General features: G+C 41.8%; 1 protein-coding gene across 1 annotated transcript in view; it reads left to right on the forward strand.

Moving 5' to 3' along the window:
* The window catches only part of AUTS2 (activator of transcription and developmental regulator AUTS2), a 794656-nt gene that overhangs the window by 213836 nt on the left and 556322 nt on the right, over window positions 1-24498 (forward strand). Inside the window, exon 2 of the mRNA XM_075169017.1 lies at window positions 948-1157. Coding sequence (XP_075025118.1) covers window positions 948-1157 — 210 coding nt within the window. The remainder of the gene's footprint in view (window positions 1-947; window positions 1158-24498) is intronic.

Raw genomic sequence — 24498 nt, forward strand, 5'->3', positions numbered from 1 at the left:
TTAGAATATGCTTAAACTATTACACTAATTAAGTAATATGCCCCTTACATGGAAATACTGTACTCTTAAGTATGGAGTTCTTGGAGGTGTGACTTAGCAAATTGTATTTGTTAGATGCACGATACGCGTTGTACTTTACACCTTTCCAATTGCTTCTAATCCTTCTCTCCCAATGACCCTCCAGCCTCCTCTTCCTCTGCCTTTAATTTCGTGTGATTGGAGAATTTTTTCAAGTAACATTTATTTGAAACAAAAGTATGAATTCTGTGCGTTGCAGGTTATCAGTAAGAAAATACAGGAGCTGTAGGCTAAGTGACAAAACTTATGTTTATGTTACAAGACTTGAGTGTTTTTTATAAACAGACATTGATTCTGGGGTTTAAAGAAAGGTCAGTAACAAAGTTTTCAAATACAAGCTTTCCCCCCCCCCGAGATTTGGAAATCTTCTGCTCAGGTCAGGCTTGGGGGAAATGTCCACTGAAGTCATTTGAGGTTCATTGGCTTTAATTTGATTTAGGTCAGCTCTTACCTTGTCCTGTCAAATACCAGAAATAGTAAAAATAAATGTGAAAAGCCAAGCCTTATTTAAATTGAAGACTATTGTTAATTTAAACATCATAAACACATGCTGTCTTCTAAATGCATGCTTACTTGATACATGAGATGTGTTTGAGAATTATGAGGTTGACGATATGAAATTTAAAGGAGTGTGTGTGTGCTTCTGTGCACTCACTTCATCTTACAGATTTTATTTTGCATTTGCCTATCTTTTGATTAAGTGGACACCAGTGAAGACTGCTTTCACCTTTTCTGGTGCCTGTAGTATTGCCTCGAGAATGCTTTGCTGGTCACCTACAATTACTGCTTAAAGAGATCGACCAAATCAGAGCTGTATCTTAACCACCCTGTTTTTCTTCTCTTCTTTCCCCCACTCCCTCCCTCTGCAGAAGGACGTAGCTCTGAAACCTCAGGAACGCGTGGAGAAGCGACAGAATCCTCTAGCCAAGAAGAAACGGGAAGCACTGACCAATGGGCTGTCCTATCTTCCAAAAAAGAACAGACTTCACCACCACCAGTACAGCTCCGACCGAGAAAATGATCGTAATCTTTGTCAGCACCTTGGGAAAAGGAAGAAAATACCGAAGGGCCTCAGACAGGTGGGAGACAAGTTCTCTTTTGCGGGGAGGGAGGGCTTTGGCTGTTGGCACGGGGTATGTAGAAGCGAGTTTCTCATTTTGTGGAATCACTTATTTTAACCCCTTCGCAGTTGTTTTGTTTTTGGGCTCTTTGGTGCCGCTTGGTACCATGTCCTGGTACTAGAAGAGATTAATTGAGTGGGAAAGCAAGCGCGGTGTATTGGTGCTGGAGCTGAGTTGTTTAATAAATGTGCAGAAGTTGGAAGACTTTCCATAGGCTGGCTGTGAGACTGTCAGGGCAAACTATTACATTGTTAGGCCAACTTTGTGCTATAAATATGATGTCTTGTTTTTAGGCTTTGTATGCAGAAGCATAAGACCCCCTTTAACATCGAGGGCAAGGTGAGGTAATTGCGAGAGGGGTAGCTGTTAATCAAGGCAAAGCTCTAAGACTGGTTACGGTGCGAGGAGCTCATTTGTAGGATGTCCGTGGTCCCGGTGCGTGCTCTTTTGGGTGGCTAATCACCCACCCGTAAGCAAGAACTTCCTGCCTTCCCAACGCTGGTGTTCCCTTGCCGTGGTAGCTGTGACACACGTGTGACAAAAGTCAGCAGATAGCAGCCGGGGTTGCAAAGCTTGAGGCTGGAAATCTTGGACTCTTATTCAGGACTGTGCAGTGTTGTGTTTCTTGTTTTTAAAAAGGAAGAAAGTGTGACAAGTGTGATTCCTCTGGTGAGCAGGATGCAGAAAAAAGAGCCATGTTTTGCTTTTTTTGAATAAATATCCTTCTTATATATATAAGACTAAATTAGAGCTGGGCATTTTAAGTATAGTGTGCGCCTGTATGGTCATTTGGCTTATTGTCTGTGAAACTGAAGTCTGAAGTAACAGCAAAAAGAGGCAGCTTTGACCTAAATTTGAGTGATATTAATGACTCTTTAACCAAGATTTATATGTCTAATGGAGATGGTTGATATTCATTGAATGAGTCTTCATCCCTGTTTGGTGCAAACATTGCTTTGCAGAGAAACTTTTAGAAAATAGTGAGAATTCACTGCTGCTCATTTTGTGAGCTCAGGGAAATGGAAGGAACATTGAGGATGACAAGTACATTGACTTGTATTCAATTTTGATATTCAGAGTTACAGAAGCTGGTAAAAAATATGTTTTTGTGATTATTTTTAAGCCTATACTGTATATAAAAATAAAATAAGAGCTTATACAGTGCTTCAGCAAAGCAAACAAATTGTAAAATGCCTATTCTACGCTACGACACCCATTAAAGGTATTTCTTCTAATTTAATTTTACTTTGTATTTCAAAGGGATGGTGGGGAAACTCTTCAGGATAGTTGATGCAATGGTTATAAGTAGATATTGAAGGTTGCTGTGTTTTCTTTCTGTTTTCTGTGTTCACCTTCGTGGTCTTCACTCTGTTCCTTTTTAGTATGTCATGGTATGTCAATGGTAAATGTATGTGCTTTGTGCAGTAGGAACTGGCCTTCGTAAACGCTGACTTTTTGCACTATTTGATTCCCCTGACATAGCCTACTGTCAGGTGAAACCTTTCTGCCCGGTACTTAAGCAATGAAGGAATCTGCCTCGCTGCTGATGGAGGTTATTTGTGAGGTTATGTTTTTAAGAATAAATATACACTGGCTTGGAAGGTATTGAGTTGACAAATGTCACGGAAAATGGTTTTCCTTTTAGCTGATAAATCTGAGTACTCTGCTTAATTCCTGAGGGATAAGGCTGAGAGGAAATAAAATATCTTGCTCAATATAAATTTAATACATTTGGTAGGGGTATAGCTCCTTAGATAAGAACAGTTTAGTCTCATGAACAGTTTAGGTGCTGACAAATCCAAGTGGCTTTGGCACTTAGACATGGAAGAAAGATGTCATGGAAAAGACTATAAAGCTTGTTTGAAAAGACATGCCCACAACCTTTATTTATAGTATTTCTGGTAAGCATTCTCTGTCTTCTTTCAAGACAAATGGTGAAGACCTCGAAAAAACGAGGAGAATGATAAGTTCTGAGGATGGTTTTCTCTGATCATGTAACACTTTTCTTCCTGGAGTGACTCTTGGCTGCACACCTTGAGTTTGTTCCCCCCCCCAGCTCCATCCCCCTGAATTCCTGGGCTCTCAATGGGAAGTAAAGTTGCTTGTCAACCTTCTCGGACGACAACGAGCCAAGAACCGGCGCAACCGTGTGTTGTGCTTGACAAAGTAGGAGGGTCCAAAGCCAATTAAAGTTCAGCATGCTTCTGGATATATATAGTGTCCTTGCTATATTAGGGCTATATATTTTATACATAAACAATGTATCTTGCCCCTGTTGTCCCCGGAGGAATCCTGAATTGCCACACGTGAATATTATAATTGGATGCAGTCTCGATGCTGTCACTTGCATTCCCGGGCTGGCATAAGACCTTGGCTGCAGTCTGTCCCTGTTGGGAAATGTTTTATACCTGGAGATCTTGTTCGTTGTTTTACCAGTAGTTAACAGTCCTGTCTGATAACGCCTTTCTGTGAAATCTGTTATCTGCTGGAAGTAACCCTCACATGCAGGATTTACGCTATGAAGCTCCCTCATCAAACAGATTTAGTTGAAGTCAGCTATTGGAAGGACTGCTAATTAGTTTTCAGAGAAAATCCTTGCAGTATTCATGCAGGTATTTATCCAACTATGCTGAAATGCCTACAGGTTTATTGAAATCCAGAAAATGTGAAACTGTAGGTTAATTAAGGCTCATATTTTACTAGCGAGAAGACTTTTGAACTTTGCTTTGTGAGCTTTTATAAATGTACTTATTAAATGCCTCAAGGAAATTTTAGTTGGCGTTAAGCAAACATAAGACTCATCAGAATATTTCTCCAGCGTTTTAAATTTAATTTCCTTTACGTTAATTGGTGATGGCGTGTTTTTATGTGTTTTCTGTAAAAATCATTTGGAAATCTTGAAGTGAACATTTTTAAACTAGTAAAAGGGTGGCAAAAATATTTAAATAGTTTTTATTCCTCAAGGTTCGAGCAGAGTAGGGCATACTAGGAAACAATGAGGGAAGGATCATTTCTCTTTATTCAGTGGGTGTGTGTTTTGGAAAGGCAGAAGACGCTGACTTTTGCTACCTCTACCATTTCGTTCATTGTTTTCTTTATCTGCTGGGAGTTTCATACGCCTTCTTGCCGAAGAGGATCGTCTTTGGCACGAGCTTCTAAAACAGCAATCTGTGTGCTAGGCAAGTGGTATCTTAGCTGGCTTAGATATATACGAGAGCCAACTGCTGCTGGGCTCTACCTTAATGGGCTGATTCCAAAGACACTTGCAGAATATCAAATCCCAATCCCAGATACCGTGTGAGTGCAAGGAGGGGGACAAACTGGTAATAAATAAGGGGCAGATGGTGAATAAAGGGAAGAAAACTCATGATGAAGAGATGAATTAGGAGGTAAATTTTAATGAGATAAAGGAAAAATGGGAAGAACAGCAAAAAAAGATACACCGCTGACTCTGGCAGTCATCAACTACAAGCATTATAAACTATTAGCTTTTACCTCGTAGTCCATTACATGCACCAATTAAAGGGGAAGAAGGGAAGTATTAAAGCTTTTCTTTCTCAGATCCCCGTGGCAGCCTCGCCCTGAATCTATACATCTTAAATTTGAGACTGCTAAGGCTTTTGATGGCTGATCTGGATGGCCACTGTCGTCCCCTGTCATCGTGGCTTGCGAACAGCACGTCGTTAATTGTGTTGCAGATTTAGTTATAGCACACTTGTCCTCAGTGCAGCAAACCTCTGGTGCGGAGGGTGAAACAACCGTTGTGTGATCTGCATTTAATCACGCTTACAGTCGGGAATGGCTTTTGCACGCTCTTAGACAAGCCCATACATGACAGGTAATGAGAGCGGAGCGGGAGGTGGGTGTTAGCTGTATGGTTTGTGGTGACACTGGTCGGGGAGCTGAGCAGATGGGTTTGATTGTCACCGGCAGTGTGATTCCAGTGAGAGCTGACTGTGGTGACAAGCGATTTACAATGTGCTATTTACAGTTTGGGTTTGCAGTCTCTCAATGACATCTGAGTGCTCTTTAGCAACTGCTTTCATTACTGCTTTTCTAAGAGCTGTTAATTGAAAATGAAATTGTGGGTGGGCTTTGGGAGTGCAATAGCAGCTACAAGTATTATACGCAGCCACGGAGAACTGTTTAATTTCTTTGACTCCCGACTTGTAGCTCTGTGCAGCAGCAAGGGAAAAAACGTGTGTATATTTGTGCGGTGTGAGGTCAGACACCTTGGAAATACTGCGTACGACATGCATACACCCGTAATGAGTGATAAAGGCTTGAATCTCCTTTTACATAGCTGCTGTGATCTGGGATTACTTTACTGGCAGCCGGTGGATTTCAGTGACTGTAAAACTGCTGAAGATCAGGAAGGAACCTGGGCCGTGAAAGTAGCTCAGGCAGGACAATAGAGGGGTTTGCAAGCCGTGCCGGCTGCGTTTGGGCCAGTTTTGCGCTGTTGGAGGTCTGGCTCTGTATAACTGAAGTTAAAGGAAACATTGCTACCGACTCATAGAGCGTGGGATAAACTCGCATGCCTTCAGAGCAGTACCAGCTAGGCGTCGGGTCGGCGGTGATACTGCCAGGCATTGATGGAAATCGAGATAATGTTTCTTTCCATTCTGTTTGTAAAGAGAGAGAGGTTTGTTTTTTTGTTTTATTTCAAAATACTAGCACAACCACTTTGAAATCACTAGGTTTGCTGTTTGTGTTGCAACCTACACAGCATGGTTTGATTATGTGCAAGTGTTGCCAAAAGGTTGAAGTCACCCGAAGCAAATGTTGGAAGCAACAGGACTTTGCAGGGGGCACTGGTTTGATGAAACTTTGTCTGCTCTGTGTTGGTATTGTGTTATCCAAGGGCATTGTTTATTTGGATTTATTTGTCGATCCACCTTATTAACAACATTTAATTTGAAAAATAAACTATGAAATGATGAAAAAATCAGATTACAGTACTGAAAGTATAGAAAGGGCCATATGCAGGTAACTGTGCTTTGAGGTTACATCACGGCATGAGCGAATGTAATAATACAGTGGAAGAAGGTGCTTGTGTGGTCAAGGGAGATAGGTAGATGTGGGCTTTGAGAAGCCTTTGTGGGATGGAAAAGGAGAAGCACGTCTGTGGGGAAGCGGTGAAGTGGTGAGGCTGCGCGCAGGTCCAGGCTGGGCAGCGTGGTTTTTCGGAGGGGTAAAAGTTACACAAGGGTGTGCGTATGGAGGGATATGCCCAAAGAGGGGGCCCATTGTGTGAATTATCATCTGTGTCTGCTAATGTCCAGCTCAGTGTTTTGGGTCTACTATCGTTAACTATCGCTGTTAAAACGTTGAGTGCTTCGTGCCGGCCAGCCCGTAATTTCATCCTTGAAGGGGAACCGTGCTTTATTTTGCACACATGCACAGTATGTGGATTTCTGTATGTGCGAGAGAACGCGTGTTTAAAAGCTGGGCTGCTATTCAGCTGCCCCTCTTGTTTCCCTCTCGGAAACCGCCGCTGGTGACAAACAGTGCTTGAATTACAAGTGTTTTGTGATTCTCAACTGCTGTTTGCTTCTGATCAGAGGCCACAGAAATCTCCAGCTGCACTTAACCCGTAGTCACCATATTCCAGTGCGTCATCTGTGAAGGCACCCAGCTGCTCGAAAGCATCCAGAGAACTTCTGGGCCCTGATAATACATAATTGAGCTCAATGGGCACAGAAAAGATTGTTGTTCTCTATAGAAAGGACTGAAAAATGATGTGTGGCTTCGTGTGCCTGTTGTTCTGCACTGCACATCCCCCCCAGGTTTAATGAAGTTCTTGAATAGGCCCTTTGGATTCCTTGAAAACGCACACAAAACCAGGCACATAATGTGAAATCCAGAGCCATTCACAAAACCAAGCAATGACAGGATGCCGCTAACATTTTCCGAGCGAGGCGAGGAGCTGTGCTCCGCGGCACCGAGGCAAACACCTGCATTCATTGATCAGCCGCTCGTAGGAGCTGCCACTTCACTGAAGACTTGCCTGTGGTGACGTGTCACAGGCGTTTCCCCCCCTTATAATCAGCAGCTTCACCTGCAATTTTTCAATAAGCTATTGAATTATACCTCTCTAAATGATACACTGCAAATCCAGCAGGTCCTAATTGCTAATGATGGTTCTGAAAGACTTTCATTTGACTGTAATTAGGTTTGCAAGCAATCAGCTGCCCTTATCAGAATTGAAAACACATATAATGTAAAATACGGGCTGGTGGGAATGAAGTGGTTTCTTAAAAGGAGGAGGGAAGAGGAAGATGTTTTATTAGCAGAAGCTGTGACATATTTTAACACCTTGAAAACATCATGTGTGAAATTAATTCTGTTCAGTATTACACCATCTGGCAATGTTATTGTTCTGTATATATTGCCATGTAAAGTGTGCTTTTTTTGTCTGGGTATGAGCCTGTGTTTGAAATAGTAATCATGAGTCAAATTGATTACTAAAGATGTTATCCCCGCTAGGTAGGTTAAAAATACATATAGGGAAATCCCATGGACTCAAAATGGCTTCCCCATGGAGAGCTTTGCTTGCAGGGCTGATGAATTGGAAGAAAAGGGCCTTGTTTTTGCCATGCCCCTCTCCTGTGAATGAGTGTATGTGTTCAACGGTAAGAGAAACTCTATCCAGGTATTGTTTATTGAAGCGGAAGTAGAAAATGCCTGTATCTTAGACTCAGTACCATGATCATTGTTTAATAATATACTACTGTTTTGATCCTGTCTGTATGCTCCTGCATTAAACACCCAGCTCATAGCCTCCTGTGAGAGCTAATGGGCGTTAGTGGCTTGTGTCTTCAGGCTCCGGTGTAGGCACAGAGAGTCCCCTGCGTAGACACAGAAGACTATAAGCTTTAAAATGTGGTTACACTCTGGCTAAAATATCGGCTGTTTTGGCAGCGTGGCCAGTCTCTTAACCAGGACTCAAACATGGGCGTTCATACCTGATATGGTGACCAGTGTAATTATCGTGATAGCGTTAATTCTAGATGGTAGAGCTTGTACAGCCAAGGCAGAGTGTGGAAGAACGTAGGTCATATCTAGAAACAGGAATAAATGGTGGGATATTAATACCTCCCACGTTTCTCTGAAGCCGATGGTGTGAGCTGATTGCGCCTGGGATGTGGGAGAAGAAGGGTTCCTCTGCCTCCTCTGCTTTCACTCCCCGTGGCTGTTGTGTTGCAGGTGATCAGGCTTGTAAGAAAATGAGCAATATTGGCATGTTTTTATTTTTAATGCAAATTTTGCCACCGCTTTGCGATCTGCCCTGCTGCATCTCACTTCGTCTTTTGGCTCCAGTTTATGCAGCTGTGAAATGGAGTTGCCAGAGAGATGTCACCACCCTGCCACCAGACCAGGTAATGCTGTTGGGAGAAAGTGCTCCTGTGTGCACCACACACCCACTCCATCCACTGAAACAGAAACTCCCAGCAAATTCCAAACTGAAAAAAGATTAGAAACAGTGGCTTTTGGGTTAACCTAATTATGTTAATCAATTAGATATCTTGAGAATAATAGTAAAAAAAAATCACTGCGTGTGGAGCAGTTATTGTCTCCCAGGATTATCTTTTTTCTTTTAATGTTGGCATGCTACTTTAATTGAAAACCTAAATGATTATTAAAGGTGTTGTATTGGGAAGCGAACCATATTTTAAATGTGTGATGCAATCGATTGCTGTCTTAAAAGTTCCTAAGCATGTTACCAATAAGGAATTAAGCAAAAAATTAATTTTGACTGAGGCTGCTTGGAGATAAATTAAGCTCTATCTTAAGTGATACAAGACAGTATAATATTGAATTAAAAAAAAGAAATCTTCCAGCACTTTTTAAAATTTTTTTTTTGTATTCTACAAATAACTTAAATCTAAGCCAAGACTTCTGACCTATAGGTTTGCCTTTGTATTAACTGGAAGCACAGCAGTTCATCCTCGAATTTGTTACGAAAAAATTGAAGTGTTGAAGCTATGTTACTTAATTCTTCTTTTTTCCTTCACAAACTCTGTATTCGCAAAGGGAGGAGGTGTAAGAGCGATGTATTTAAATGCGGCTGTAGCATCCAACAGGAACTTGTGGGCGTGCAGCATCTTCCTGGTGCAGGGCCATCAGCGGGCGCCGCGGGAGCAGGGGTCTGCGCTGGTGCTGTTCCTGCTGTAACACCCGGTCGGGCAGGCAGGTAGGCACCGGGAGGCTGGGATCCCCCGCTGCAAGCACTGCCCTTTGGGAAGAGCCGTGGAAGCAGGAGAGCAGCCTCAGGAGTGTGTCAGGATCCTGCGTGATGCTCAGACTCTTAGTTAGGCTTTTGTAACCTCAGGTCCAGCTCCTGAGTGCCGTTACTCCATGGATTCAGGGGCACGGACCTAGGCTGTGTGCTTGAAAAATGCGTGGGGACACTTTTAAAGTGTCAGGGAAGAACACTCGGAGGAACCGTTCCCTTACCAAGGAGTGTGGAAGGCGCCCTAGTTTGGCCTTTCCAAGGGGAAGATGACAGGCGGGAAAGAGAGGCAATTCCTTGAATTCAGTAAGTGGGATATTTTCCTATCCCCTTGTAAACTAAAGGCAGTACTCCTGCTCTTGTAGCTGATCGCTACAGCCCCTCTGAAGAGGAGGGAGGCTGTGATTCCCCTAGGTCTGAACAGCTGCGGTTTTGGCTGAGATTTATTAGAAGCAGAAAGTAAACAGCAGCGTGAGTGGCAGCGTTACCGCAGCCTGGTAAGCTAAAGCAGTGTGAAATTCAGGTACTGAGCTTGCACGATTACTTTCACCGTTTGCAGTGCTTTGTGGTGCCGTTGCGGAGTTTTGGAGCCTTCCCTGGATTTAGCCTGGCAGTGGCCGTGGAGGGGCAGCTCTGGCCGGCCCCAGAGGCCGCCTGCATCCCCAGAGGCTGCACGCTCCCACCGCGGTGCCACGGCGTTGCTGAAAGAAATCTCTGTGTGCATTGCTAAACTTTCTGCTGTTTATTTCATTTCAGTGAAAATGATCTGTGCATAAAGCTCAGGAAAATTATCGATAATCTTCCTCAACCCTGAGGAGGTTATTATCTACTTCGTGTGGTTTCACAAGTTGGAATGTTGCATTTCTATAGACTTCGGACATTTTAAATTTTGTTTGTGCCCCAACCCACTGAAATGGAACAAACTTAAATATAAGTCCCCATTTCCTACGTTTAACCCTTTTTTATAGTATATGAACTATATGTACTAGGAAAGCCGCCTTTGTTATTGGCAAAAATGGGACATAGCTTTATTTTTTATACTGAGCTTGCTGTGCTCTTGAATAATTCAAAGGGATATTTTGAATGGGTTCCATTGCCAGTTAAAGAACGCAGTATGGCCGTTACTACATAAGGCCATGGCTCCTAAAACAGACAAACCAAACTTGTCCTTTTGTCCTGACCTTTCCCTGGAACAATTTTTTCTGCTCAATATTAAAATACAGTGAGGTTATACGAGGGAAAATGAAAGAGCTACCCTTAAGTAAAAGTTACTGTTGCTAAAAGAAAAAAAAAATATTAATAGAAAATCAATTGCAAAAGTTACTGTGGTTTTGCATTTCCAGTGCTGTTGGAAGTTTGCCTCTAATATCGGCAACGCCGTACAGGCTATGACAAAATGCATACTCCTGATGCTTCTAATTTTCCATGTTTTAATAGTCAGTGTAGGATCAGTTTCAGATTTATCCTTTTGTATTGGATCAGCTATTGGAAAGATTATTCAGATGTGTCACTCTAACATGAATGGACTTTCTTGAAGAAGTCCACCAAAGTCCACCCTTACTCAGGAAAGTGCACGAGCATGTTCTCAGCCATAGCTGCTTTCCTGATGTCTATTTTCTTACTCTGCTGACCTCTGTGAGCAGTTGTAGTGAGAAGTTGAGTTCTCCGCTTTCTCCAATTAAAGAAGAATTGCTGTTACAGTTTAATCACAGTTCTTCTAGTATGGAAGACACCAGAAGAACGTTCTGTCTGTAGACCAACAAAATGAAGACATAGAAATAGGATGATAGCCTTTCTAGATCTGCCCCGTGTGTGAACATCCGTGAGGCATAAGATCTATTTAAGATAAAGGAAAAGTTTGGCAAAGACCACATGGGTGTAAATTGGTATAAAATAAATGTTAATGGGAAGTTAAGCTTTCAACCCAAAGCCTAGTGAGATCCTGCAAGAAATTGTGGGAGGAGGAAGCAGGTGAATAACTGGTTTGCAGGCATGAGTTGATTTAGATTATATAAAAAGAAAGAGCTGTATGCCATTAAAGTCTCTGATAGCAGAGAGCTGAATCACTGACCTTGACGTTCCCGGGTACTGTGTGCCCGTCTGCCTTCCCAGTTAGTGGAGTTACAAATAGCTGTAGGAACCTGCGTGCTTAAGAAAGAAGAATCGAGTTCAAAGAAGAATCAAATTCCCCCTCACGCAGCTCTTTTCTGCATGAGCAGAGAAACGAGAGAGAAAACCCCAGGTTTTCTCATAAAATGCAGTAAGGCCTGAGCCCTGCTCACCCTGCTAACTCTCCCCCAGTCTCCCAAGGCTAAAGTAGTCCTTAAATTAATAAAAATAATGAAGCTGAGAATGGGTGTAGAACATTTATTGCTTTTTCTTTAAGAGATTTCAGGTTGGCTTTGTCTAAATATTTTAATAAAAATATTTTAATTGTAAAGCAGGTGGATTTTATCCTAGCCATATAAAGCAGCAAACATTTGATGCGTGAAAATTTTCCAAGGTACTCTCTTATTTTTGCCGACTATGCTCACTATTTCCTTCTGAACAGGTTTTACTCTAATCTAGTTGAACAAAAAAATCTCATATTTTATAAATAAAAATAAAAATTAAGTGCCCAAAGCAGGCAGAGGGTTAATAAAAATGGAAATTCTGTTAAAATTACTAATCAATCCTTTTAATGTTTTATAGTCTCCCCTCCCCCAACACATGTTCTTCTCTTGTAAAGCACCTTATTGCTTCCTGCTTGTTTACCGGCTTTTAGCAAGTCAAGCAGCTTTCAAATTGCTTTGATGTTAATTATAGAACTTGTTCAGTAGGGCTTGCTAGGTGAAGGAAAATAGCTCGTATGTTTAAGAAAATAAATAAATATACAGACAAGTGCTCTGTGCTTTGGTTCTGAAGAAGGAAATGACAAGATACTGATGACTTAGTGTTGTGTTGTCAAATAAAGGCTATATTTGGGTGGCATGCTGCTCTCGGTTTGCGAGATTTGATATTGGTTGTCTTCACTTCCCTTGATGATAAAGGGGAACTGTGTGCTGAGGACTGATCCCCGTAATTATAAAAGGAGTTGAGTTTCAATACCTCTTGTGCCAAAGTAAAAGATTCAAGGAACAGGGATTTTGCCTTAGCCCACAAAAGCTGTTATTAGAAAGTAGCCCTTTGGATCGCGGGTTATCCCAGCTGCTCCGTTTGTTCTGGTCCAGCCTGAGCTGCGCTTACTCTGTTCAATTCAAGCCTTGTTGCGTGAACGTTTTAGCTGCAGCTCAGTTTGGGGATTTACAAAAAATGCTCTTACAATTTGGAAAAAACTCTAGCTGTCTCTGAATAAAACTGCCACATGCTCGGATCTGGATTGGTCTCAACATCGAGACGCAAACCCCTGCAAGAGAGCATTAGGTAGCAGTGTCAGGGTGGGAGCTGAGGATGGGGACCACTACCCTCCGGCCGTGGATGTGTGCCCTGTGGACTGCAGCAAGTCACAGCCTCATTTTCCCATGTTCATCCCTTATGTAAATTGTGTTTAATCATAAAGAACTTGTCTACCAATTCCTAATCAAGGCATAAAGGTTTAATCAGGGAATTTGTGCAGTGTTTGGAGATCTTCAGATGAAAGGTGCGGTACCTGTGTGATAAATGAATATTAATAATTTCTAGTACAAAGCACCGTAGCCATTGCAGCTGGCTGTGCAGTTTGGCAAAAAACAGTGCTGTGTTGAATGATTGAAGAGTACCCGTCAGGAAGCGATGTAAAACCTTTAGCTTATTAGTGGCATTGTATTTATAAATTAGTAACAATACACAGAGGGGGAGGGTGGAAGGTGTATCATTACAAAATGCTTTTGAAAGATTTGAAGTAAAATTTGTGGTCTGATCTTTCCTGTAAGGCTTGCAGGGTTTTCGGTGATGGAAAGATATTATTTTCAGTGTTAAGGCTTGTGCTTCCAATGTTTTAAATGAACCTGTGCTTTAGTATGCAATAAATACTGGAAACGACCCCCTCAAACTTTCTGCTTCATAATAATGATACAGTTTGATATAATTATTACTGGTGTGCTATTACTGTTCTACAGTAGGTACCAGTGGGTGTGTTGTTTCCAGAAGCAGTAAGTGGTATGGCATCTTGCATACTTTTAGAGGGATCATGAAGCGTTTCCTGGAGTAGAACTGTATGAGATTGTAGCATCGCGTTGGGGGAAGAGACCTTACCTATCAATAGCAATGCAAGGCTTGTAATTTTAAGTCTTTCTAATTTAAATCATGAAAATCTGTTTTTCATGAATAATTCAGAGATCTGATTTCGTAGAATTATTTCCAGCCCATGTATATTAAACAGCCAACCTGCTACACCAGTTCTGTTTAAGACACTGTTGATGGGGTTTTTCTCTTTCCTGCAGAAATGATCATCTTTGTCTGTTAGAAAATAAAGCTGCTGTGGTATTTTGTCCTTTTGATTGCATGAGGATTTTTCTTTAAACCTCGTAGGCTAAAATTCAAGCTGAAGAAAAATAAACCCCTTACTACAGGAGCTCCTAGAATTCAATTTGGAGAGAGTAAACCTTGTACTATATCCATTAGGAAAATGGCAGTATTCTTCCATTTCCTGATGTTATTCAATTACTTACCCCGCTTCCTGCTTTTAGCGTAAACTGTATATTTTAGCTCATGACCTTTGACAGCAAATTGAATCAGAAGTGGAGATGCAATGAAAGGTGTTTTGTTTTTTTTTTAAGACTCTAAAAGCATTGATGTGTAGGAAATTTTGGGGTTTGTTTTGTTTTGTTATTGGTTTTTTTAATAAGCCTCCCTGTGGATTTTGTAATAAAAATGTGCATTTTCCTTGGAAAAAAAGAAAAGTTACTGTCCTTCCTTATTTGCCTTGGAGAACAGCAGAGTCTGCATAGTTGCTCTTGTTAGTGCATGCCTGCTGAAATTAGCATTGCATATTTTAGTTAATACCAATAAAAGTGGAGTTTAATTTAGAATCAAACCGTTGTTTAGATTGGATTAGCACTTTAAGAAAAATATTTAACTTGTAAAATGATGCTATTGACACAAAGTGGTTACAAGTCCAAAATCATCCTGGGCTTTGTTTCACCATTGTTGTGGCCTTTCTCTTCTTGCCCACTCCCCACTCACGGGTTTTTATAGTTTTTAAATGATTTTATGAAGTTTAAAGCTTTATGATGGAATGAGAAAATGTCTTTTTCTGTGGAAAGTCATCAGAACAGTATAAACAGAGTCTTTTAAATGTGAGACATTTATTTTTGTAACGTGTTACAAACATACAGTGCCTCTGAGTGAGTGAAGCTCGTGTCTTAGTAAGAACTGAGGAACGTTGATAAACAGCGCTGAAGGTGTATTCACGTGGCATCCTAAAAAACCTCTCATGTATCAGTAATCCCAACATGCTCAAGTGTATCAGGAAACCTGCAGAAAGTAATTCACCATCAGCCCTTTCATGGCTTTTCTCTCGTCCCAGTTCTACTCTCTTGGAAATACGGACTTCATTTTCCACAGCTTCTCAACACCACAATTAACAAGTCCCAATGTCAAACTGATTTAAAGTACTTGGGAGTCAAAGTCTTAATAAAAACTGGTGGGATTTAGGGTCTAGATTGCCTCTACGGCTATTGACATTTAGTCAAAATCTGTTTCTCTTTACTGATTTTACACTGCTCTGCAGGAAGGGAAAGTCAGCCCAGCCATGCCGACGGCACTGAAGCTGCACTCGTGTGGGTGGTGAGAGGTCGGGGACATCACCTGGACAAACCACACAGTTTCTCATTTGTATAAGATTTTAAATTTTCAACATCTCCAGGTCTGCTGCCCCTTAAAAAAGAAGTGGGGGAGGAAGTACAGAAGTGTTTGGACTAACAGTGCTGCAAATACCCTCTTGCAGTGAGAGGCAAATCTTCACATACGTTGTCGTAATCTTTAGCTCCTCTTAGATTGTAGCTCATTTACAAGTTTTCGATCTTACTGTTTCCCTTACACTTGGGAATAGTGTGAAACCCAAGACAACGTATTCATCCAAAGCTTTCCAACATAGGTACCCCAAACCTACCTAGAACTCTGCAGAAACCACTGGTAAGAACCTCACTGCTGCCCAGATCAGCAGCCCAGCCATACCCAGTTCCCTGCTCCTGATGAAACTTCTCACACGTGGTGTTCCCTGAGCTTTTCTATAAACAGTTGAATGAGACTTTAATAGTTTTTAGCTTTATCTGACCAGAATGCCTTCATGTCATAGTTCCCCCCAAATTTATCATTTTTATTAATCCTGTGTCTTTATAGAATAATGACATTTTGAGGGGAGTAAGAGCCCATTGGTGTGTTCAGAACTTGCACTTGGATTGAACTTGAACAGAACTTGAATTGAATAAGAAAAAATCAGGAGATGTCTTAAATTTCTTTCTTCCAATGTAAAGAAGTGGACACCCGCTTTCCTTCCCTCAGTTACAAAAGCAGCCTGCCCCTCACGCCAGCTGTTGGGGGATCTACTTGCACTGGAAGTGTAATCTCTTTTTCTATAATGAGTTGCAAAATTTTCAGGCCTGTACGCAATACTAAGTTGCATTGTGGTCTGACTTGGGTTTGTGCTGGAGAGAGCCTGACTTTTCTGCATATGTATTTGTCTAACCTGGTACACGAGCTTTGTTGCTTCGGGTTGTGTTGTTCTGCAGGCTGTTCCAAGATAACATTTAATTCTTTCTTGTTCTGGCTGCAGCAATGCCAAGTATTTGTTGAACATCTGTCAGTGTGTTCAGATTATTAACCTAACTTCTGCTCATTTATGTTAATAAAAACATTTGAGCTTCATAACAGGCATGCGTAACGGTTCCTCACACGACTAGTCCCACTGAAATCCAGCTGAGAGGGTTGACACAATCCTGCCCCGACTGGCAAAGCGTTGGCAATTCCTCCTTCAAAAGCATTGCTGGACTTTCTGGGCTGCCCGGACCTGGAAGGTGGCACGGCTTATAAATGGTTGTATTTAATGTTCAAACTCTAAAGCTCGTATTTTGGGAGAGACTAGAAAATATGGGAAATGGACACCAGAACTGTTTCCAAATTTGGCATCTGTAATCAGAAAGTTGTGGTCTGTCGTACCGGTGCAGCGTGGTCCCTGTTGGCCGTTGTGTTACAAATGCCAACAGAAGTGTGTTGAGGAGCACAGAGTACCATAAAGCTGATGAGATCAGGACCCATAAGTGCTCTTCTCAGATCTGCCAGGGAGGCAGGTCCCTTCAGCCCAGAGGCTGTAGGATCTGCATCTTTGGAGATTTCCACATCTCCCCATAGCAGCCTGAGCTTGGAGTGGGGCTCGGTCACCCCCGAGGGCCCCTCCAACCAAAACTGTTGTGTGTCGCACTGAGCAAGTAGTTTCTTTTCTGGGAACAGAAACTGCCATTTATTCCAGTTATTTGGTGTCTGCCATTGGGCTGCTAGTGTAATATGTATAACATGCAACTCTGAAGCCAGCTTGGGAAATGGTCCCTGCATTTGGGTCTCTGAAGGCCTTCACTTTATTGTTAGCACGCAGTTTTTGCAAGTTGAATTAAAGGACAGATCCCCTTTTTGGACTACATGTAGTCTGCTGGGCAGCAAAATGCACTTGGAGCCATTCTCCCAAGTCCTATAATCTTTTACTACAGATACTATTAATAAAAGTATTAATTACACTCTTCTGGAATTAGGATTTCGTAATGAAACCTCAAACAGAAAACTCAAGCCAGGTTGGCCAAATGTCATGAAACACTCAAACTTGAGCTACGAGTAAAATAAAAGTCTGAGTTGCTTTAAGGTTTACGGTTAAAAGAATGTAAAACTTTTCAGCTTGTCCAAGTTTTGACAGAAAACCTTGCAGTACTTGGCAGGCCTGGCTGGGTTTCCTTAAGTGTGAAATGCCAGATAAAACTGGTGACTGGGAGCCAAGCACAATGAAACGAAAAGGTTCTCCTGAAACAAAGAGAAGTGGAGGTGCACAGATTTTTCTCACAGCTCTCCTTCAAATCCTAGCCCGGTTCAATGGGGTGCGCTGGCTGGAGCGTCCCCAAGCGCGGCGTGGGAGTGCTGTGGGAGAAGGTGCAACTAGAAGAAATACTCGGTCCAGAGACACGGCTGGCGAGCGCAGCTCTGCTGACTTCAAGGGAGCTGGGGTGTTTTATGCCAGCTGAGGATTTTGCCCGTAAAGTTACTGTTTAGTTGTAGAGTGAGCACAGAAGTGAGATAAACCCTTAAAGGCTTTCTCATTGCCTTGTAGTGCGTACAGCAGTACCAATGTACAAGCTGCAATAAAAGCTGTTTTGAATACATTTCAAATGTTTGACTTGGATGGGAGGGGAAAGGCAGTTTTCTCTCTGTCCTTCCTTTCACCCTTGAACTGGGACTTCTACAGCCTGTTAGGCGAAATGAAGAACTTTTTTTCCTTTTCTATCCAGAAAGGCTTTTTAAGAAAAAGGAGTGCTTGTTAAAGTATTTAGGAAGATTTTGCTGGCAGCAGATAGAGTTGTGTTTGCACATGTGGGGAGCAGGGGGAGTCAGCCATTTGACATTTCTGTTCATCCAATACACTCTAGCATTCTGATTATTTACAATATTTTTAATCTCTTTGAATTACTTCAATACTTAGAGTATTTAATTTTAAGGACTTTGACTTTCCTCTTTTTTTTTTTTTTTTTTTTTAATGTCCTGATTGAAGTTTTGTGCTAACAAGGATGGGTTGGGGTCGAAGGAGGTAAATAGCAGACAGTGGGTTTTTATCCAGACCCCTTTTATCTATGATTGGAAGAGTTTAATTTTGTATTTTTACACTAGACTTCGTAACTCTCATGGAAATTGCTGCTAGCTCTTTCACATCAACGTGAAGCTTGCTCATGCTAACGGAAGCAGTTTCCCGGGACTTCAGTGGACTTTTGGAGCAGGGAGGGGATGCGTTTCCTCTCGTAACTGTGCTGGGGCAATTGGCTTCTTTGACATTAACTCCCCGAGTATGATGAATTGCAGACAGTTTCCTCTACCACCAGGTAATCTCCACTGTAACGTTTTGTAGTGACTTTTGTAGTCAAAACCTGTTTGTAAGGCAGGGGAAACACTAACCTAATCAATAATACAACTTGCACCCTTGAGATGGGCTTTGCTGAAAAATCTAGGCATATGGACATTGCTCGGCTTTCCGTGATTTTTGCTCCGAGCTGATTAAGCAAATCTTTGAGTGTTGTAATTTTTAGATCTGTGATGTCAGTAGGGTAAATAGGTTTGCAATCTACGACTTAAAAAAGGTGCTTCAACCAAGCACCTTTCAATCACGAAATCCAGTCAGGGACCTTGATGCCATGGCTCTTTGGCTTGGAGCACGCTGCTGTTGCCTCTGCCAGTTGCCCCGTGAACTTGGGGGGAGCAGGTTTTCCCTCTGCTTGCCCTTCTGCCAAATATCTGCGTTTGCAGCACACGTGGGGACTGCAGGTAGAATGCCTCCTCCAGTGGTGCTCCCGTCGAGCCTGGAGCTGATGCTCTTCCTCGGGAAGGCTTTGCGTGTCCTTCCACGTAACCGGCGCCTCCTGCCCACTTGCTGCTCCTCCTTTAACACCAAGGTATTGTGCGTGATGGCGTTTATTTGTCTTTCAGTGAACTCGGAGCGGTTTAAATATATACTAGAGGGGTGGGAGTGTTTTCTGCTGGCGTTGGCCGGCGCTGCGGGCGGGGGCTGCCCCGCTGCCGTCCCCGCGCCGCTCGGCGGGGCTGTGGCTCCCTCTGCGGACCGCGGCGGCGAAGTGCGGGGTCCTGCTCCGGGCCCGCCTCGCCCTGCGGCTCCAGGCAAAACCTGCCAGCCCTCTGCTTGCTTTCGTTCCTATTTTGGGTATTTTTTCCTTCCCCCTCCCTCCCCGCCTTTTTTCCCCTTTTATTCCCTTTGGCAAAGTATGCTCGTTCAGGGAGGGGTTTGGTTTTTGTTTTGTTTTCAGTGGCATTGCAGGAACGCTGCAAGTAGCAGATTCCAGTTTTGATCAGACAGACGTTAACTGGTCTCCCCTGGCTGCCTCCTGCTACCTGAACAAGCAAAAGAAAAAGCAAACAGATACAAATGGCGGTTACAGGATCAGTTGACAGGGAATCGGAGTTCCACGATATCCCAGGTTTATTCTTTTATCTCACCAAAGTAGGACAAAGATACTGCAGCCCTTGCTGTGGCATTTATCAACATTGCGTGGGCAGAGCAGCTGGTGGACTCCATGCATTGAAGTCGGTGAGAGTCTGAAAACGTTCAGAGCCTTCACACAGGTCTGATTGCAGGATTGGCATTGAAAGTGTAAATATTTATTGACAGGCAAGAGGCTGAAGGTGTGACTTGTGAAGAGTCAACCATGATTTACATTGCTATTTGAAAACAGAAAATCTGTGGGAGAAAAGCAGACCTGTGGAGCTGCCTGTCCCCCTTTTCTGCCGGCTGCTCAGGCTGAGTTTGGTTGTAACTGGCCCAGAGCGAGTGATGAATCCTTCTCCCCCTTCCAGTAAGACTTTAGTTAGCGCTAAATTTGTTAAAATTTTTGAGATGGTGTGGTAGCAGCCTTTCTTGGAGAACCAGAAACAACATTTCTAAAGGTGTCGCTTGCCCCCTTCTTCCTTTGGGCTCTAACTCATGTGGCCAATAATGGGAGTGTAAATGTCAATACTGTTAATTCTTTTCCTGTTCCCGGAAGAGGAAAAGAATGGTTTTGTGTTGGAAGATCTGCACGGTCTGGTGCGAGTGACAGCCTGTCTCAGCACCCTGAGGGGTCGCTGCCAGGAAATGACAAAAATCAAGGAGCAGGGAAGTCCTGGGAAGCTGGCAGAGCCCTGCAAGCTGTTGGGGTCCCTCTGCTCCTCCTCTGAAGATCGTCGGAGCTTTGGCTATTAAGACCTATTTGCAGAAGAGCAAGTGAATTTGCAGAGGGAATGTGATCACATTAAGCATCTTCACAATCATCTGTGGGTGTGATCATACGTGGCTGAAGCTTACAAAAGCAACGCTAGCTCCCCGTTGTCAGCACCTCAAATAGCAGCTTTCAGAGCGACTAGCTGAAATGTGGGGGGTCCTATACTGTGAAATATTACAGGTTTTGCTGCCTTTACAATGCCACATCAAATTAGTAGCAGGAGAACTGACAAACTACATTTTGTCTGTGATAAGCCTTACTAATTCAGCCATGATTATTTTCTAATGGTCTAAGAAGTGTAGAAACATTTCAATGTGGCTGGATGGGAGTGGTCGATATCAGTAATTATAACATCTACATTATAAATGTGGATAAAGTTGAAGGTTAAAAATGATGTGTCTTTTCTAGTGGAATAACTACTTTATATGGAGTGTAGTTAGAGATGTATATCAATGGTTTTATCTTTTTTTGCAAGCATTTAGAGAAATGCCATAAAGTTGGTAAAGGGCATGTCTCTCTTTAGTAAACCTGCTATAACTATGGCAACTAAAGAATAGCTGTTTCACATCTTTCTCCACCATTCCCCCTTTACTGGTGAGGAGCAGAGTCCTGACACACATCCAGCACAGCCTGGCTTTCTACAGACTTTGACCTTCTGACTGGATTCTCTAGTGTCTAATAAGTAGTAAGCTTATGCTGCAATCTGTCTTATCATGGATACAATTTATGCTCTTCTCCTCTATCTTGATGCTTCCTTTCAGGATTCAGTAGTCATCTAGTATCTGAGATTACTCCTCATCAGTCAAATCTGGTTGCAATTAATTTTATAATGCAAAATCAACATAACTTGCATTAAATTTGATGGGGTAGGTGAGCTGAAAACCTGGAGACTGACAGTTAATTTGTTAGGCTGGGTTTTTCATTTCAACCTATTGAAATGGAGGTCTTCCAGGTGGACTGATAGGCTTAAATTGGTGCATTCAAACGTGCATCGGTACTTAATTTTACTACCTCGAGGACCGGACACCAAAGGGTGGATTTTACTTCTGGAAGCGCTGCGGTTTCCGTGCAGTGAGTCGGTGACCTGCTAGCTGGACTTCAGCTGGGCTCCCTGCGCTCTGCCGGATTGGCGTTGCATCTCGGCTCTCTATTGAAGCGCTGTGGTTGCTCCATTTCTGTTCTGGGGCAAGAAAAGGAATACCGGTGGCTTTTGACTGCCTGTGTTAGCCTGTTCCCCTCGAGCTCCCAGCTGTGTTAAGGGCTGGGTCTGCCCTGTTTAATGCTCGGTTTTGTCCCCAGGAGCAAGACGGACGGTGGAGTACTCTGTCCTGGGCGCAGAGATGATGTAAAGCTCTTACACCCACCCTCTGGTAGCTTTCCCTGGGCAAGGAATATTAAGACAACCGTTTCCATCCATTTTTAAGATGCCTGAGTGCACTAAAAGGCTCTTCGTATAACTGAAAATTGTGGTGTATTACACTGCTGAGCAGGCAAGCGAGTCGTGCTCCGGAGACATCTGTGTTTTATTGATAAAGATTGAAGTGCAAATGGTGCTTTGCTATCCCTCGTGCTTCAAGGCAGTATCATGAGCTATCTTAATATTGAAATATCTTGTTATTTTACTACTTTGAACTCAAGGGTGAGCACAAGACAAAAGACTCAAAAGGGAAACTCAGACAGTAATGTGTTTACGTGAAAAGTGGTTTTTAAAGCTTTGAAAGGGTTGTAATGCTCTTCTACCTTGAGATGCTAATGCTGCAACTTGAAACGTAGCACAGGATCGTTAGCAATTAAATGCGTCTGTGTACTCCTTTACATCTTGTAAGGCTCTTGCAAATCAAAAGGGAGATGTACACACATCTAATAAAATAATGATTTGGAAAGAAGGGTTCCAAAGCCCTGTTTGCAATTCACAGGCGGCATCTTCATGCCTGGCATATTTGTATAAGGTTTTAGAATAAAATTAATTGCCTCGGGCTTTGGACTTGTAAAGGATTGACTTTTGTTCTTTACCTGTGTGTTGTTGGTACTTTGCCTTTCTATGCCTCTACTCCAGCAGCTTTTGTGCTGTAGTGTTCCAAGATTTTAACTTAATTAATTTCATTTTCTATCTTTGAATTGCTTATACCATTCTTTTGGTGGCAAAAATTATGTGTAAATAGATAGATCTACAGACAACTTCTTGAAGAAGTGAATTACATATTTTAAGTAGCATATACAAGATTACATATGTAAATATGTATGTCCAATGAAGAAAGCATTTTAGTAATAAAGTAGAAATACTTCTGAATCCTGTCTTTAGAAGCCAATAGCTGAGGAGAAGTGCATTGGACATACATTTTTTGCATACAAACATTGAATGTGTTTATTCCAGTTATGAGTTTTACTATTTTTGACACCTGTTTTATGTTTATTTTGCTAAAACAAAATAGTGCGCGTGCATGTATATGTGCACATATGTATGTTTATTATGCACATGATGTATTTGTTAGAGAAACTGTAATGTAAACATACAAAAGTTCACATTACTTTAAATACTGAGCTTAACTGTCAACCACAAAACATATTTGCAAACTCTTTCAACATGTGTAACATATACAATCCTAATTAGAAACATTACAATAGCAGAAATGCCCATATGTTAGTGGTAATTACGTTGAAAGAGTTTGTCTTGTGGCTCAGAGTTAAGTTTGGAACATGCAATGTGAACTGTCACATGTTAGGATTTTGTAACATGCATTTAAAACGTATATACAAATAACTTGCCATGCCCGTATTGCATTAGATTAATTAAAGATGAGGGGTTTTAATGCGGTGGTCATTTGATAGGAGGGGAGGTAGTGTTTAATGTATATTCCTAACAAAGTTATTGAAGCGTTGTCTTGAAAAAGGTAGTGTTGCATGTTTGTATATGCATTGGGCCTTTTATATATGTTATCTTTAGGAAATTGGGAGGAAATGTATGTAGGTATGTCATACTACAAGGCACGCATGAGAAAATTCTCTCCATGGCAAGCTACAGTCATTTTAGAGCATGAGCTATAGTGTGTATCCCTCTGGCACACGTATAAATGGATATTTATGGAAAGCATAATTTCCAACAGAATAATTAGAAATAAATTTATGAATGGGTCAGGGCTCTCCATTGAAAGAATATTTTAAAATAATTAGTTATTTCGTTAGCACAGTTGTGACCAGCTTGTGCTGTACTTTGTGAGTTTAAATATGCTTACAACAGGATGCAAGCCTAGCAGAAAATGTGTATATTTAGTTTTCCATTATATATGGGCAAATAATAATAACTATGAAGATAAAGGCAGTGGTTACAGCAGTAGATAATGTGTTTCTGTGATAAATACAACTAGGTTTACAATTTGTTCTGCCTTATGTCTCAAACGTGTCCTGTGGTTTCCATATCCTTCAAATCAGTGTGAAACAGAAGCAAGTTGTGCTCTAAAAAGAGACAAGCAATTTATAACACCAAAGTGATGTTTTAGGTGAAATAATGTAGAACATATTTGTATGCTATGAATAAACAGTCTTTTATTAGTAGCACAAAAAATGTAGCACTTTAAGTGTGGGATGTGTTGGTATTAATCTAGAAGTGTTCAATTCATAGGTTTAGCATCTTAAATAAGATGGTATACTGTTTTACTGCTGGCAAACACTAAAATGTTGCTTTAGTGCGAGTGTGGTAGCGTGTGGAAAGATCTCCATTTTGATTCATTAGGGTTTATTTCTGGAAAAATTTATATAGTGGCATTTCACAACAGACTATGATGGGAATATGGAGGATCTAGAGGGAAGTCTGTCTCGTTTTGTGTTTTAGGAGCCAACAGTTTTGTGTGAATATACAAATCATCATCAAAAGAAATGGATGTTGCCACCAAACCTGCTGTCACAGGCTTTTTATTACGGATTTGTATTTACTAACAGTCCTAAGCTGTAACTTCCCATTGTAGTAGAGGTCCTTTATTCCTACTCACTGTAGAGATTAAAGTTCAGAGAAAGTTTCTGTACTGGTTGGTGTTGAAACCTGTAACTCCTGGACTTGTGCTCAAGGGCAATGCTACTGATACTGTGAATTTATAAAGTCAAAATCTCGGCTGACCTTTGGTCTTGGCATCTTTATTTATTTATTTCT

Source organism: Calonectris borealis, chromosome 19 (genome assembly GCF_964195595.1).
Source record: "Calonectris borealis chromosome 19, bCalBor7.hap1.2, whole genome shotgun sequence".
Classification (NCBI taxonomy): Eukaryota; Metazoa; Chordata; class Aves; order Procellariiformes; family Procellariidae; genus Calonectris; species Calonectris borealis.